The sequence below is a fragment of the Brachyistius frenatus genome, unplaced genomic scaffold (genome assembly GCF_029030835.1).
Source record: "Brachyistius frenatus isolate BFR_SWC_R1_liver_20210118 unplaced genomic scaffold, ASM2903083v1 Contig_4, whole genome shotgun sequence".
Lineage (NCBI taxonomy): Eukaryota > Metazoa > Chordata > Actinopteri > Embiotocidae > Brachyistius > Brachyistius frenatus.
Window position 1 is genome coordinate 2420575 of NW_027210603.1, and position 14426 is coordinate 2435000.

Genomic DNA, 14426 nt, shown 5'->3' on the forward strand with positions numbered 1-14426 from the left:
ATCATAAAAAAAAATTAAAAAAAGGTAAAATAGCGGCATTTGCAACCTGTAAACGTCAACCGTTTAAAAACATCAAGAGATGTGGGACCATCATAAGGGGCCAAATCATCTCAGGAATCTCGGCGTAATTCTTGAGCATTCGTAGCAGGCTATGTCATACTGTTACTGGCCAATATTGTACGGAATACGACAAGGACAAGAAAATACAGGCATACCTATTTTGACATTATAGTACGTGGTATTACAATAGAGTATGATGGTGCTAAAGACGACTATGACAGAACTGCAGAAATGTTCCATCTATGGCCACAAAACACAAAACTACAGCTGATAAAGGGAGGGTCCTAAATAATAAATCCACTCATCGAGTGCTTGATTTGCTTTGTCCTTCGTCTCTGTGCGTGATCTGTGCATCTCCCTCTCCTGCTGCAGAGCTTTGTGAATGTTATCTATGGGAGGGATTTACATTTATGTCTCCCATGATGCTGCAGTGCGTGGCTGCAGCATGTAAAGCCTCATCCTGCGGGCTGGTTACAGCAGAAACATGCAGGTGTGTGTGTGTGTGTGTGTGTGTGTGTGTGTGTGTGTGTGTGTGTGTGTGTGTGTGTGTGTGTGTGTGTGTGTGTGTGTGTGTGTGTGTGTGTGTGTGTGTGTGTGTGTGTGTGTGTGTGTGTGTGTGTGTGTGTGTGTGCATACATGAGTCCTCCTCGGCTAGCTGGCCTAAACGAGCCGAGTAGATCTATTCAAGATTTGAGAAACAAGACAGACATGTGTTAGCAAACATTAGGGAGGCAGAGGTGTGAGGTGCAACTGCTGCTTGGTACCCTCTATTAGGATCTCTAACAGCAGTGCACAGGCTAATGACAGACTGTGTGTGTCTCCTAGGGAGGGCAGACTGCTGGGAATGTCAAAGCAAACAACACTGCATCTGGAGACATCTCGACACAGATGGAAACACGGAAACACACACACACACACACACACACACACACACACACACACACACACACACACACACACACACACACACACACACACAGACCTCAACCAGGTATGTGGATGCACAGGTTCACCTATTCATCTGTTCGTTCCAAAAAACTACGAGGATAAAGTGAGGAAAAGAAGAGCCGAGCGATACAGCTGTTCACTGGGGAGCCGTGAAGTAACTGACAGGAAAAAGTCGATGCGGAAGGTCGATGGACAAACATTAAGTCCACAGTCTGACAAACACAGGGGACGGGCCTCACAATGCAGCACGGACAGGAAGCCTTTACACAGGCGGCCGAGCAGAAACAGCAGTCTGCTGGGACGTCCAGACAGCACCGATGCGCTGCCGTGACGACCAGAGGAGTTTTCAAATCGGCAGGTAAACAAGATGGTTAACAGTGAGCCGAGTTAACCAGGATTCAGCTGACAGGACGACCCATTGGAAAGAGCCGCCAATCAAACCAGTGCAGAGATTTTAATGTAGACGTACAGACCAGCATCAGATTAAAGTGAAAGCTTAGATGGAGTGGAGAAACATAACAAATTCAAACGCTACCCTGGCGGGCATACGAAGGAAAGATTGGATGGGTGTGAAATGATCTTAATTGAATGAAGATGGTTCTACAGTCAACTGGGCAGCTGCTGATATCTTTTGGAAGATTGATTCCTTGAATTGCATGCCATGAGACACTAAAGCTGTGTTTTGTCCACCTTCAGTGGTTCGACACCTTCCTAAAGAAACCTTTATTGTAGGTTTTTTGTTTTGTTTTCCTTGTATGTGTCACTCATCTGTACCTCAACAACAGAAATTCCAATGTGACAACACTGCAATTTCTCTTCAACCCCCTCCCACCCAGTCCCCATGGGCTGCAGCTCTGAAGTCCCAGGGGACAGCAGCCCTCCTGGAGAGCAGGAGTACCTTGAGGTTGACAGTCTGGAGACAAGGCTGGGAACACAGGGCTCATGTCTTGTTTCGAAATGGAAATGAGTAGCGGTAGTGATGACGACAGCGGTGGCCCTTCTTATCGAGTGATCCGGCACTGCAGTAGCAGTGCAAACATGCTGTTCTGGGGGATGATAATATCCTGTCCTCTCTCTTCCTCATATACCCCCCACTTCCTACCACCTCGCCTGACTAAAGTATGCACCAAATAACCCTACAGATCTGATATGCACCTGCTGTTTCCCTGACTGCCTTCTGAATCCAGAGTGCCTACCTGACGACAAAAAAGCGCACACACACACACACACACACACACACACACACACACACACACACACACACACACACACACACACACACACACTTACGGATCCAGCAATCAGCCAGTAAACAGTTAACATCCCAACGCCCCTTTCTAACAACTACAATCTGCTCTCCCACCCCTGCTGCTCTTTTCCGTGTCCTTGATCATCAGCAGAAGCGGCACCGACGAACTGCGATCAATGAACGAGCCTCGGCGCAAAAAAACCCGATCATTTAATTGCGTTGTGCGTTTAACACGTGAACGGACGGCGGTGCGAAACGAGCAGCTCAGACACGCAGGAGACCGAGAGGGAAAGAAAACGCCCTGCCTTGTTCAATGTCGAAACCTCAGCCCCTCTGGGTAGTCTACACACAGCACACAACACACACATCACCTTCACATGGGCTTTTTTTTTAGCGACCGTTTTGAGGCCACATCTGCTCATCGCCGCGGGTTTCTGTGCGGTTTTTGGTGTCTTTGTTGGCCCCTCCGTGCGCTGCCTGGAAAGCGAGCGATCACACGCTTGAAGACCCGCTGATCATGATGTTCTGTTCACGACTGCAATTATTTATATATTAGCGATCTGCCACGTCCGCATAGTGACAATTAACCTTCATAAATGAGGGGTTATATACGGTTGGGGGAAATACAAAGACAAGCCTTCCCTTTGCGCCTCATAGGAGAGGAGAGTGTACAGGGGGGGAGAAAAAAAGCCATGCAATCAGCCAAGTCTGGGAAAACACACCATATAGTAAAGAAGCACAGATTTAACGCCACATCGCCTCAGTTTGTGCCGTTAATAAACATCTAAACTGCTTCTTTTTTTTTTAAGTTTTACCTTTAACTTGCGTCTCATATTCGGCCACGATCTCCTTGTCCTTTCGGAATTTCGCTGGAGACGTCATGGCTGAGTTTGGAGATCAAACCACTTGTCCTCGTTGCGAAGTCCCAATTTTTCTCTCAGTTAATCAATAAATCGGCCGCAGACGGAAGGTGGATGCCACTCGGGAACAGGCTTTGAGAGGGGGGGGAGAGAGCCAGAGATGAGAGATCGCAGCTCCTCAGCGTGCCCCGTGGATCTGTATTGTCTCCCTTGCCTCTGCTCACTCAGGGCGCATTGTGAGTTTGGCGCTGCTGCTGCTGCTGCTCGTGTGTGCGTCTCTACCCGCCGCCGCGCCGCGCCTCACCGCCTCCTCGAAACCGGTTATGGTGCAAACAACTTCAAGCGAGAGGAGATTCATCCCCTTCTGAGAAAACAAACACCAACAGCTCCGTCAGTCAGCACTTCCAAAAGTTGTTGTTTTTTTAATCTGCTCTGAGTGGATCTCAGTCTCGCTGCAGCCCGACCGCCTGTCTAAACTCCACTGCTCGCTCCTTCCCCCCCCCCTCCTGGAGTGAGAGAGGAAACCCAGCGGAGATGGATGGAGGGGCTGGCTGGCCCCAGTGCGCAGGACAGACAGACATATGGACAGGAGTCATCTGTAAAGCAGAACTGTTGCTGCAAGCCAGCTCTCCACTGCCTGGTACAAGTGCCGAGGTGTGTTTTGTGTCTCCAGGTGAGTTTCTTGAAATGTTTGAAAGAGAAAGTATCATCAAATCACTCATCGAGGTGATTTGCTGGTTTAAATGTTGGTAAAAGTCACCAAATGTGGGTTTAACAGGCATTTTCTGTTGGGTTTCAGTAAATGTGTGACATGACAGGAGCCAGGTCTCTCACATGCTTCGTTTAAGTATCTGCAAAACGGAGTATTTGCTAAATTAAAAACTGCAACTTATCAATTACTTCCCATGCTGTGTGCTAATGTTAGCCCCCAAATTAGCCAATAAGACACCGACAGCTGATTTCATAGGACAAGAGAAGTACTTCCCACACCACGAGGTGTGCGCCGCAGTTTGAATGACGTTTGTCTGCACCAATCGGTTTTCAGGACTTTTGAACGAGGGCCAGCGAACTCAAAAATCCTAACCAATCGAATTCAGACGTTGCAGTAGCGCTGACCAATAGTGTCGGTTATTATGGAGCGTATCCAATCAGAGTTAGGTGTCGGGTCTTTTAAAGATAGTTTCAGGAAGTATCGTTAAATACCAGGAAGTTGTAAACAAAACTGACAGCTATTCGGTTAGCTGTTAACTCCATCTGTATGGATGCTGAGCCTGCTGTATAAAACGGGCTAGTTATTTGGCGGTATTGTGTATTTATTAAAGGTACAGCTAAAAGTCTTTTTGTATGTAGAGATCGCTTCGCGGAAATTGATATTCTTCCGTGTTTGTTCCCCCAAGCTAACGTTAGCTGCTTTAACCGTTTCATCGCGAGGAGAAGGCTAACGTGTGTCCCAGGACGTTAGAGCTCCAGCTCGTTCACGTGTCGTTGTTAAACCGAAGAAAACGGACAGCGAGCAGCGTCAGTGTCCGGCCGGTGTTTTCTGCTGCGTTACCTGTCCGGAGGCAGAAAGCGCGAGAAGACTTCGTTCATCTCCTCTTTTTTTTTTTTTAGCACAACAACAACAATGTCTACGTCCAACGCTAATTTTAAAAACAAGTGCGTGACCCAGGTGAACTGCATCTTTTGTGAGAGTCTGCTCTGCACGAGAGGCATGAAGGCGGTGCTCCTGGCAGACACCGAAGTTGAGCTGTTTTCGACTGACATACCTCCCAACAGGTGAGTGCTAAGTGAGCTAGCGGGGCTGCGAGCCTTTGTTTACGTCTGTTGTTGCCAGGACGAGGTGCAGCTAACAAACCTGCAGCCGAGGAACGTCAAAGAAGTCTCGGTGGGAAGAGAAATACACAACGGTTTACCAAAGCTATGTTTAACAGGGTTAATGTGAATGAAAATGTGAGATTAGTGCGAGTTCCATCCTTTCATGGCTGTTTGTCCCCCCCGTCCCCGTCCCCGTCCCCGTCCCAGGACTGTTGACTTCGTGGCCAGCTGTTACTCTACTGAAAGCTGCAAATGCAAACTGAGAGACATCGCATGTCTCAAATGGTAAGTGAAGCTCTTTCAGTATTTGCTTTAGGAAAACCATCTGCTGATGTGAAATATTATTGAAATAGTCAGCCACCGTAATTAGCACAGCAAACAAGTCGTTTTTATACATCTGTGGTTTTTTTAGTTGGTTTTTTTGTAATGTACAGTTTTAAAGCTGCGAATGATGACTACTTTCACTTAAATTGTATATGAATATTATCTTCTTGACTGGCAAGTGGATTTATTTAACAATACAGAACAATAAAAATGGCCCATTACAATTTAACATGTCCAACAAATGGTCTAAAATCCCAAAATATATCAATTTTGTAATGATAATGTTGACTCGTAGTTTCAGCTCCATTCAGATGTATTTAAAATGTAATTTGGTATTTATTCCTGGTCTGAACTTAGAGCAGAGTTGGGTGCTACAGTGAGGCTTTATGGAGCCTCTTTTGTGTTCCCTGGCTTTTGTTGTTGTACACAGGGCAAAAACAAACATCCGCTAGATAATAGACACCCACTAGTGGAGTTGGCACTTTTCACAAGTGCCCCCCCAGTGAAGCGCTGACTCACGTTTCTTCTTTATCCGCTCTCCCAGTGGTAATGTTGTGGGCTACCATGTTGTTGCCCCCTGTAAACCCTGCCTGCTCTCCTGTAACAACGGCCACTTCTGGATGTTCAACAGCGACACCGTATCTACTCTCAACAGACTGGATGCGACAGGTCGGTATGAGCGCCCCCCCTTTTACAAAACTAGAATTGCAATCTGTCCCGTGTTTGTTTATACATCACCTCCACGTGTGTCCGCAGGTCTGAATCTGCTCCTGTGGGGGGATCTTCCCGAACTAGACGACAGTGAGAATGAGGAATCGGAAAGCCCGTCAGAAGAGGAGTGCATTAGGTAGACAGAGAAACGGACAATGTGAGAGTTGGAGTTTAAAAGAGTGTACAAACCATGCTCGGTTGAGACAAACAAAACAAAACAAAACGAGCTTTAAAGTGTGATTGAACACTGAATCACTTCGGACAGCCAAGTTCTGCTGCACTGCTCTGTGTGGGCTCAAACATTAGACCAGAGTGCTCTTCTTGGCCGTATCCTCAAACAGTGATGTCATAGCAGGTGTTTTGCCTTTGACAGCTGGTTGAGAACACCTGCTGGGACATCTTTGATTTGGGGCGTGGCCATAAAACAAACCCTACAGCTACCCTTAAAAAGTATCTGCTGTTGCAAGTAGTATGTATACAGTTGGGACATACTACCTCATCATAAAAATGAATCTTGAATTTTGACCCACTTTGTCAAATCCGTTATCGAGCCGTAGCGTGACGTTTATAGTCAAAAGAAAAAGGATGCTGTTTGGAACGAGTAGGCTTCCTTTTAATGCCTCTCCTTCTTCTTCGTCTTCTTCTCCTCCTTCTTCCTTTTTGCGGGTGGAGCTTTAGCACCACCAACTGTCTCGCCGGCTCAGTCGATGTGACATCCGCTAAGGATTGTGGGTCAGAACAGCTCGAGTGGCATGATGGCCTGCATACTGCAAAATACGACCGGATGTCGTAGGACAGCCTGGTACTTTTGGCATCCTACATCTAACATACTATGTATTAGGACATACTAAATCTTTTTTTGGCGAACTAAATATTCTGGTAGTGTGGATATGGTAACGCAGGGAAAGTTTGAACCCACAGAGAAACAGCACAGGGGAAGTTTTTTTAGTCCCTGTAATGAAGTGTTGAATTGCCCTTTAACCTGTGACCATGCCTTTTCCTTTCACTTTTCACTGTTAAAAGCACAGACACACACTCACACATATTCTTTTTACTCTTTTTCTTTCTTCTTCTTTTTTTTTAATTTTTTTTTTACATTTGTGTGGGCTATTATACAACATGTAGCAAAAGTACGCAGAAAATAACCGACTCCTTAAATCTCGTACGTTCTACTATTCTGAGCTCGTATTTTCTTGAACTTCAGCCTCGTGAGAAGCTCAGAGTGTGGTATGATGAGTCAGTGGGTACTGTGCTTTTTCATGCTGTTTACAGTAAATCTGACTTTTTTTTGATGGACAATTCAACCATCTTCGTTTTTAACAGTTAACAGTTATGAGCTGTACATTGAATATGCTGTATTAAGAAAAACAGTCATGTTTTAAAGGCTTATACTGTATTCTCGCTGTGTAGCTGGGTGCTGACTGACACTTTGAGTGCTTTTTAAATCGCACATTGAAGAAATAGCACAATTATAGAATTTTATTATATATATATATATATATGACATGTATATATATATATATAATTTATATTTGGACTTTGGACTAATACAAATACAGTGTTTACTACACGTCTGATAGCAGCAGTATGTGTATAAAACCCAGATCAATCAGCACTATCCTGTACTAACATACTAACCTATGAATAGGGTGAACTTACAGTTTAAAGTGGATTTATTTGTTCAGAGCTCACATCGAGTACAAAGTTACCGGATCGATGAAAAAGGAAAACAAAAGAGCGACTTGTTTGACTCCCTTCGACTTTTCAAGATGAACCATTCTTCAGAATTATGAATTCATGAGCTGTAAATGGACGTCTGTCTATGCTCTTTTTGCTACACGACTGTTCAGTTTTATGTAGCAGCGTACTTGTAGCACCTGAAGAGAAAAAGAAAAAAAAACCTCCAAAGAATCATGGAACATATCAGTGTTTAATTTAAGGACCGGCGACCTGAATAAAAACAATATAATTCGGGGCCAGTCTATAAAATAGCATTTCAATCGGCTGACAACGAACCACTGTTAAGCTGCGGACTCTGGGTTGATGCTGTATGTTGGACCGTCTCCTCAGCAAACTTCAACATCCCCCCATAACAGGAGACTTCACTTAAAGCAGTGCTTTATTTTTTTAAATATTTAATTTGCAGTGCCATCTCTGAGCTCCTGTTGCCGCTTCACTGCCGTGCCCTGCTAATACTACGATCCTGTCTTAACGTCTTTCTGTAAGTGAATGAGATTTGCCTGTTTTGCTGGCAAACACTGAATGTCAGATCTCTTGCGTGAAGGAAAAGGATAAAGGAAGTAGCTTTTTAAACGTTAATCCGCCTCCATGTTTATCTATAGCCTCATAGAGGAGGAAAATCTTCTTCAGACTTTCCCCGTCCTTCACATTTAAACTTATAACTGACAATTTGTGATACTTTCACACCAAATACTGTCTGTGTGGATATCATACATCAGCTAGGGTATTTATTATATCCACAAACCAAATATCTAAAACCACATACTTCCTCACATACTTCCTTTTTGTTTACAAATGTTGTTTACAGATGCTTTGGTTTGTGTTGTGCTTGAGTACTTATGTTTTTTTTGTTCCATGTATTTAATATTTCATTGTGTAGTGCTTGGTTTTGGACGTGTACAGTTTTACCTCATGAAGGTATCACCTGTGAGTTTCCTCTGGCTAGGACAATTGTCAAATGATAATCAAAAGAACTATTTAAATGGCTGTTTCTGACGTGAATAACTTGGATTAACATGCCCTGCTGAAAATGTATATTTTGGATTTGCACTGAAACTGCATTGGTAGTTTGGAAATAAATGATTTGTTGTTTTGTATGCTTGTTAAATTAATAAACTTTTTTTTTTTTTTTCAAAATACTTTCATCGCCCCAAATTATTTATTTTTTTTCTTATCAATTTTGATCCCCAAAATACAAAAAGTTCTCCTCCATGTATCACGGCCGATATGGTGTTCTTTTTCTGTGATCATAGACCTGTGACTCACCAAAAAGCTCCAGTTTTGTCTCATCTGTTGAATGAAACTTCTCCTAGAAGCATCATGGCTCTTCAACATGCATATTAGCGATTTCCAGTCATTTTTTATTTTTTCTGACTGCAGTGGAGTCCTCAGTCTTCTTCCACAAAACCAACTGTTGCTTTAAAAAGTGATTAATGGTGTCATCAGACGCTGATGTACCTTAACCTCCAAGTTACGTTTGTATTTCTTAAGTCATTTTCATTGACGCTTTGTTTACACTTCACACTTGCATGCTTTTATTGCATCTGAGGTCCGTTTTCCTCTTGTTTACGTGTCAATGGAGGCATTCCCATGGACGTGTTCATAATATTTTCATATTTCATTTACCTTTTAACATGCTTGTTGATTATTTCTTTGCTGATTTCCAAGGACATATTTCTGCTTTGCTGTCTCTGGTCCACATTCAGTGTGGTGACCAAATTTTTCCATTTAAATGGACTGATTATAGCCATGTGTGATACTAATTAAAAAAAATCTGATGGTTTAAAATATCACTATAATCCAATTATTTATAATCTTTCTCTCGAGGCACCACAAATCTGTTCAGGCCATTTTAGAATATATTTGTAAAATAAGCAGTAATTTACTTTCTTTGCTTTACTTCATACATACCAAAGACAGCAGATATACATGAGACAATTGCTTTTCAGAAGGAATGAAATATGATTTCAATGAGCAGTTAAGGTTACCAACAAATTTATCCAGCAATGTATATTCTGCTCAGTTTTCCATATCCAGAATCATGAAAACACGACCCTGAAGTCTCTTTAATTCACAGCTGAAATGATCGCTGGGCTTGAAAATGAATTTTTCTAATGCAGATTAATTTAAAACCTCAAATCAGAAATTTAATCTCAGAGGGCTTCACAATTTATTTATTATTTTTCCAAGAAGGACAGACATGCATAGGTGTCATGTGTGACAAAAGTTATTACATAAAAGAAGAACATTAAAAAATATATATTGAATGTAATAATCAAAGTGTAAAGCTCCCAATTGCACCCAAACTTCCTTTTTCTTCCCAGCAGATTGACTTAAAACTGGCAAAAAACATGACGACTTTTCCCTAGATTCAGTGTGAAACATTACAATACATTTACTTGTGCCAGCTCAAGAAAAGTATTCTGTACACCTTATAAAGGTAAAGTACAGTATACACAGTGTAGTCTTCTGCCAAAGCTAATTATGTTTTGAGTATCACCTTGTGTTCTTTGTTTAAGACAGAAATGAGGTGGTTGGACTTTATTTTGATGCATTTAAGCTGCTTATTTTCATTCACGCACAATGCGGAGTTATAATTACTCAGAAGTAACGTTCCACTTAAGAGACAGACGCTTACAGAAAGGATGCTTTTGTTTTGAAGGTTCATAATGAAAGTGCAGCATTTCTGCAGGAACTGTTTTGAGAGATGATGATAGTACATCAGATTAGAGTGAGTAAACATCAGAACTAAATACGTGTAGAGGACCATATTTGGAAGGAAAAAACTATCTGGCTTTCATTTGCAATCATCAGTATCACTCGATCTGCTGTTGTCTGCATTGTGTTCTTTCCCGTACGGAGCTGTAAACCTCCAAATGTGCACCAAGAAAACGGGTCCTTTTTGTGTTGGAATGACCTGACTGAAGTTTTGGAATTTGTTTTTGCATGCCTCCAAATGAAGCATTCTCTGTTGCTGTTGGGACACGTATACGTGGCAATTTAGGGAGTGAGAAAAAAATTCTTGTGGCTTACCTTGTTTTCACATGTTTTTGCAGCATTTGTGCAAATTACCAGTCATGCCCACACAGCAACGTTTTATGAAATGTACCAGCCTGGTGTTTTGTGTCCAAAGAAGATAAGATGGAAATCCTCAACACGGCATACCCCTGTGGGAAGTAGACTTCTGGGTCCAAAAGATAAACACTCCTGTCATTGTCCCCTCAAAGTACCCACTGGTCTGGTGATGGGTTGTTTAGCTCCTAGTGTGCGTGCATGTACAGCACTCAGTGCACGGTTGCCTTCCCTCCACAAATAGTGGATAAATAAATCCAATCTTCTTTCTCTGCCTCGGTGACAACTCCGCTGGTTCATCAGGCAGAGACTCTGCTTTAATTGACAACAAGCTAATAGAGCTCACAAATTATACCCCGTTACACAAACATACAAAACAATTTGTTTGCTTGGATTGGAAAGCTAAAAGGACATTGATGATGAATAATTTGCATCTTTCTGTGCCCATTATTAACATACACGCAACTTTAATTTGCTAATATTTACAGTGGAAAGTCAACCACATTGGTTATTATACATTTGGTTTAAGTGGTTAGACCAAATTAATGAGAGATTTGTAAAAGTGACAGTTTGCTAATGGCCACAAACAATAACAATTCATAGACATATGTAACCTGTGACAATTCTGCTATTTTTTTCAAGGCTGAATTTTGCCTGTTTGTATCCTCCATAATAAACGTAATGTCATGTATATTGTACCACTTAGATATCCTTGAAGGCCACAGTCGTGATCAAGCCTGTAAATGGAACCGTAATTAATGTTCATCATTATATCTGCTTTGCATGCTATGACATGACTGTTGTGAAAAATCCTCTTCCACTCAAATATTCAGTGCCTCATGTACAAGTGAAGGAAAAGAGCTCACATTGCTCAATCAAAAAAAAAATATATATATCCAAGATTGCAGTTAAATAAATAGAATTCAAAATCTTGTTTTCGCATTAGGAAATACATTGATTTTAAACAAGTCACTATAATAAGAATGACTTTAGGAGGCATCTCCATTAAATGTAAACACATGCTTCAGAGATTAATCAAGTTTCTGCATTAAGAGTTCTGCATGTCCCCCACAGCTGATTTCAATACTGCCTGATTGGATTTCTCCCCAGATTAAAGTTGAATTGAGTCTTCATTTGTTCACAAGACTTCATGTATTTATTATATTCAACAAAAAGCAGAAAATGTGCTGTTTTCAGATGAAACCAAACTAACAGGAAGGTGATGAGATGCTCATACAGCCCTCAGAGGAAATCTAAAGAAATCTTATCCTCTTTGTGGTTGTGACCTCGATGTGCAGAGCTTTGAACTCCAATAACAACTTGACTACCATCTCAGACCGACAGTATTCAGTAGGGCTATCAGGTAGTTGCAGAGTGCACTTCTGCTTTAGTGGATCATCTCAGAAGGAGCTCTCTGGCTCCCTCTGTTGGCTCTGAGCTACAATGACACACAGACAGAAACGATCCACCACTGAAGGTCATGTTTTTTTTTAGAGCCATTAACATAAAAGTTATGTGACATTACAGACAGTAAATAAAATAAATAAAGGAAACTAACTTTACACAGGTTTCTGCATTTTCAGAATAGGCTGGGCTCCCTTGACGTTACATTACAACCGCACTGTTGTCACCTGCTGTTTTTTTTTAAATTTCAGAATTAATATGTAATTAATGTCTTCATCGATTATTTAAGGAAATAAATACAGCTGGTTTCAGATGCCACACATTTGTCTTTTGTAGGTTACTGTCACTTATGATAACATGATAAAAAAAAGCCCTAAAATGCTGGGTTCATTTGTGATTCATTAATGGCAGCACCAAACCACAACTTGAGTCATCTTAGGGTAACCTAACATACTAAAGTCCAGACCTTACAATGCTGTAAATAATATTGAATATTCATGCCAGCCTTTGATTTTCTTGTATTTCAGGGCCCAGTGATTATTGTGGAAGTCTGGTTGTCATGAACACGTAAGTCCAAATATCTCAGTTCTCTGCTCAGGGCAAGAAGGGTGGCGGAGGGTCTTTTCTGTGATTATATTTTAAGGAATCTAAATATATATATATATATATATATATTTTTTTTTTAATATAAAATAGAGAATATCAGACGTTCCCCTTTGTGTCTGACAGCTGCAGAGGGCTAATTTTTCAGGTTTTCACAAAATTGCAGATCTGAATCTGTTAGAGTCACCTCATTAAAGACACAATCTTTGACCCTATTCCTTGGTTCATAAATTATAAATCTATTTACATTTATATGTGAAAACTTTGTCTCACGGATGATGAATATCCAAGGCATTTTGCATGTTTGTTTGTCGTCCCTCTATGAAAAGACCAATTAACTATTTGCTTACATCTGGATTATAAATTGCACTTTTAAGTGAGCAAAAAAAATAAAAAATCAAGAAAAGCACTCATTTCCAGATAAATTAATACGTAATTGCTTATACAATAAAAACAGATTTTTTTTTTTTCCCCTTTGAAAATTTGCAGCTCATTGTGTCTTAAAATCCTTTGTAGAGTTCAGCGGCTCTGCACAGCCAAAAGAACTTTGTCCTCTTGACACTAGATGGTGCAGTTGCACCATAAATAGCGGCGACCACCAGCTGGTCTGTCACCAGAGACAGCAAGAAACAAGAAGTAACAAGAAGTCAGGGCCAAAGAAACGTATCGGAATAAAAAACTGCTTATTACATTTGAAGAAAAAAAAAAAATATCACCATTAGTAGTGCTTTATTCTGGAGTGACAGGAAGTCTGAAAGGAAAAATTGGAAAATAAAAAAACAACATCAGAATTCTCAGTGATTTATAATTTTATATAAAAGATTTCACTCAGTACAAAAATCAACATTTCAGCTTGTTTTATTGAAAGGCCAGCCGTTTCGAAAGTTTCTCTTCACATTAAATGCATCAATCTTGCATCGAGATACTCCAAGTAAATGTCACTATTGTACTTGCTTGGACATATAAAGATGATTGCCATCAAATTAGCGGTCACCTTGATCATCAGAGGGAGCAGAATATTTGATAAGATATATAAGGGGTTTCATAAAAGCTCTGCAGTCTGTCATGGTCATCTCCTGATAATAGACGTAAAAGGAGAAACTACTGTCCAGCTTTGCTTGATTATGCATATTAATGACACCTCAAGAATTCATCACAAAAATCTTTTTCCAGCGGGTGACGAGGGCAAACGGTGATAAAGGGCTGAATTTATTCCCTTTGGGAACAAGCGCTTTAATCAAGAGAGGAAACTTTCATGAGACCGGCAGGACAGGCTGCTTAAATTCTTAAATAATTTAGCTAAATCAATTTTATATGTAATATGATCACTTATCCCTGAAAAACAACAAATCCTCCAGGAACTAATGAGCCCATAAGCTCGAGAACGCTCGTTTTATAATTAAGGGCTAATAAAAACAATTGCTTTTCAATGCTCAGTCTGGGGAACAGTAACTGCAGGTGGCATATGCAACAGTGCAGGTTTTCAACAACTGGGCTGCCTACTGGCCCATTATTATACTCTAAGGCAAGCTGCACTGGGCTTTTGTTGAAGTGCTCAAGATAACACAAAGAAAACTTCAAACAGCCTTCTTATTGTGCTCTATTCTTCTGGGCAAGCTGATTACTGTTAAGGATAAAAG

The 14426-nt window shown here is 41.2% G+C and overlaps 2 protein-coding genes across 5 annotated transcripts in view; one reads left to right on the plus strand and one right to left on the minus strand.

Moving 5' to 3' along the window:
* srgap2 (SLIT-ROBO Rho GTPase activating protein 2) overlaps nt 1-3165 on the minus strand; it is a 56384-nt gene extending 53219 nt beyond the window's left edge. For all 4 annotated transcript variants that reach the window (XM_069710228.1, XM_069710204.1, XM_069710212.1 and 1 more), the window contains exon 1: nt 3073-3165. In XM_069710228.1, the coding sequence (XP_069566329.1) occupies nt 3073-3139 (67 nt within the window). In that variant the 5' untranslated portion in view covers nt 3140-3165. The remainder of the gene's footprint in view (nt 1-3072) is intronic.
* A 543-nt stretch (nt 3166-3708) lies between these two features.
* LOC138627784 (protein FAM72A) lies at nt 3709-7430 on the plus strand. Its single transcript, XM_069710363.1, has 5 exons — nt 3709-3790; nt 4729-4893; nt 5140-5217; nt 5801-5925; nt 6013-7430. Exons 2-5 carry the CDS (start codon nt 4742-4744, stop codon nt 6105-6107), a joined length of 450 nt encoding a protein of 149 aa, XP_069566464.1. The 5' UTR covers nt 3709-3790; nt 4729-4741; the 3' UTR covers nt 6108-7430.
* Nucleotides 7431-14426: the final 6996 nt, after the last annotated feature.

Coding starts and splice junctions, on each gene's coding strand:
- LOC138627784 (XM_069710363.1), top strand. CDS start 4,742: ATGTCTACGTCCAACGCTAATTTTAAAAACAAGTGCGTGACCCAGGTG. Junction 4,894..5,139: donor ACTGACATACCTCCCAACAG/GTGAGTGCTAAG, acceptor TCCCCGTCCCAG/GACTGTTGACTTCGTGGCCA. Junction 5,218..5,800: donor GACATCGCATGTCTCAAATG/GTAAGTGAAGCT, acceptor CCGCTCTCCCAG/TGGTAATGTTGTGGGCTACC.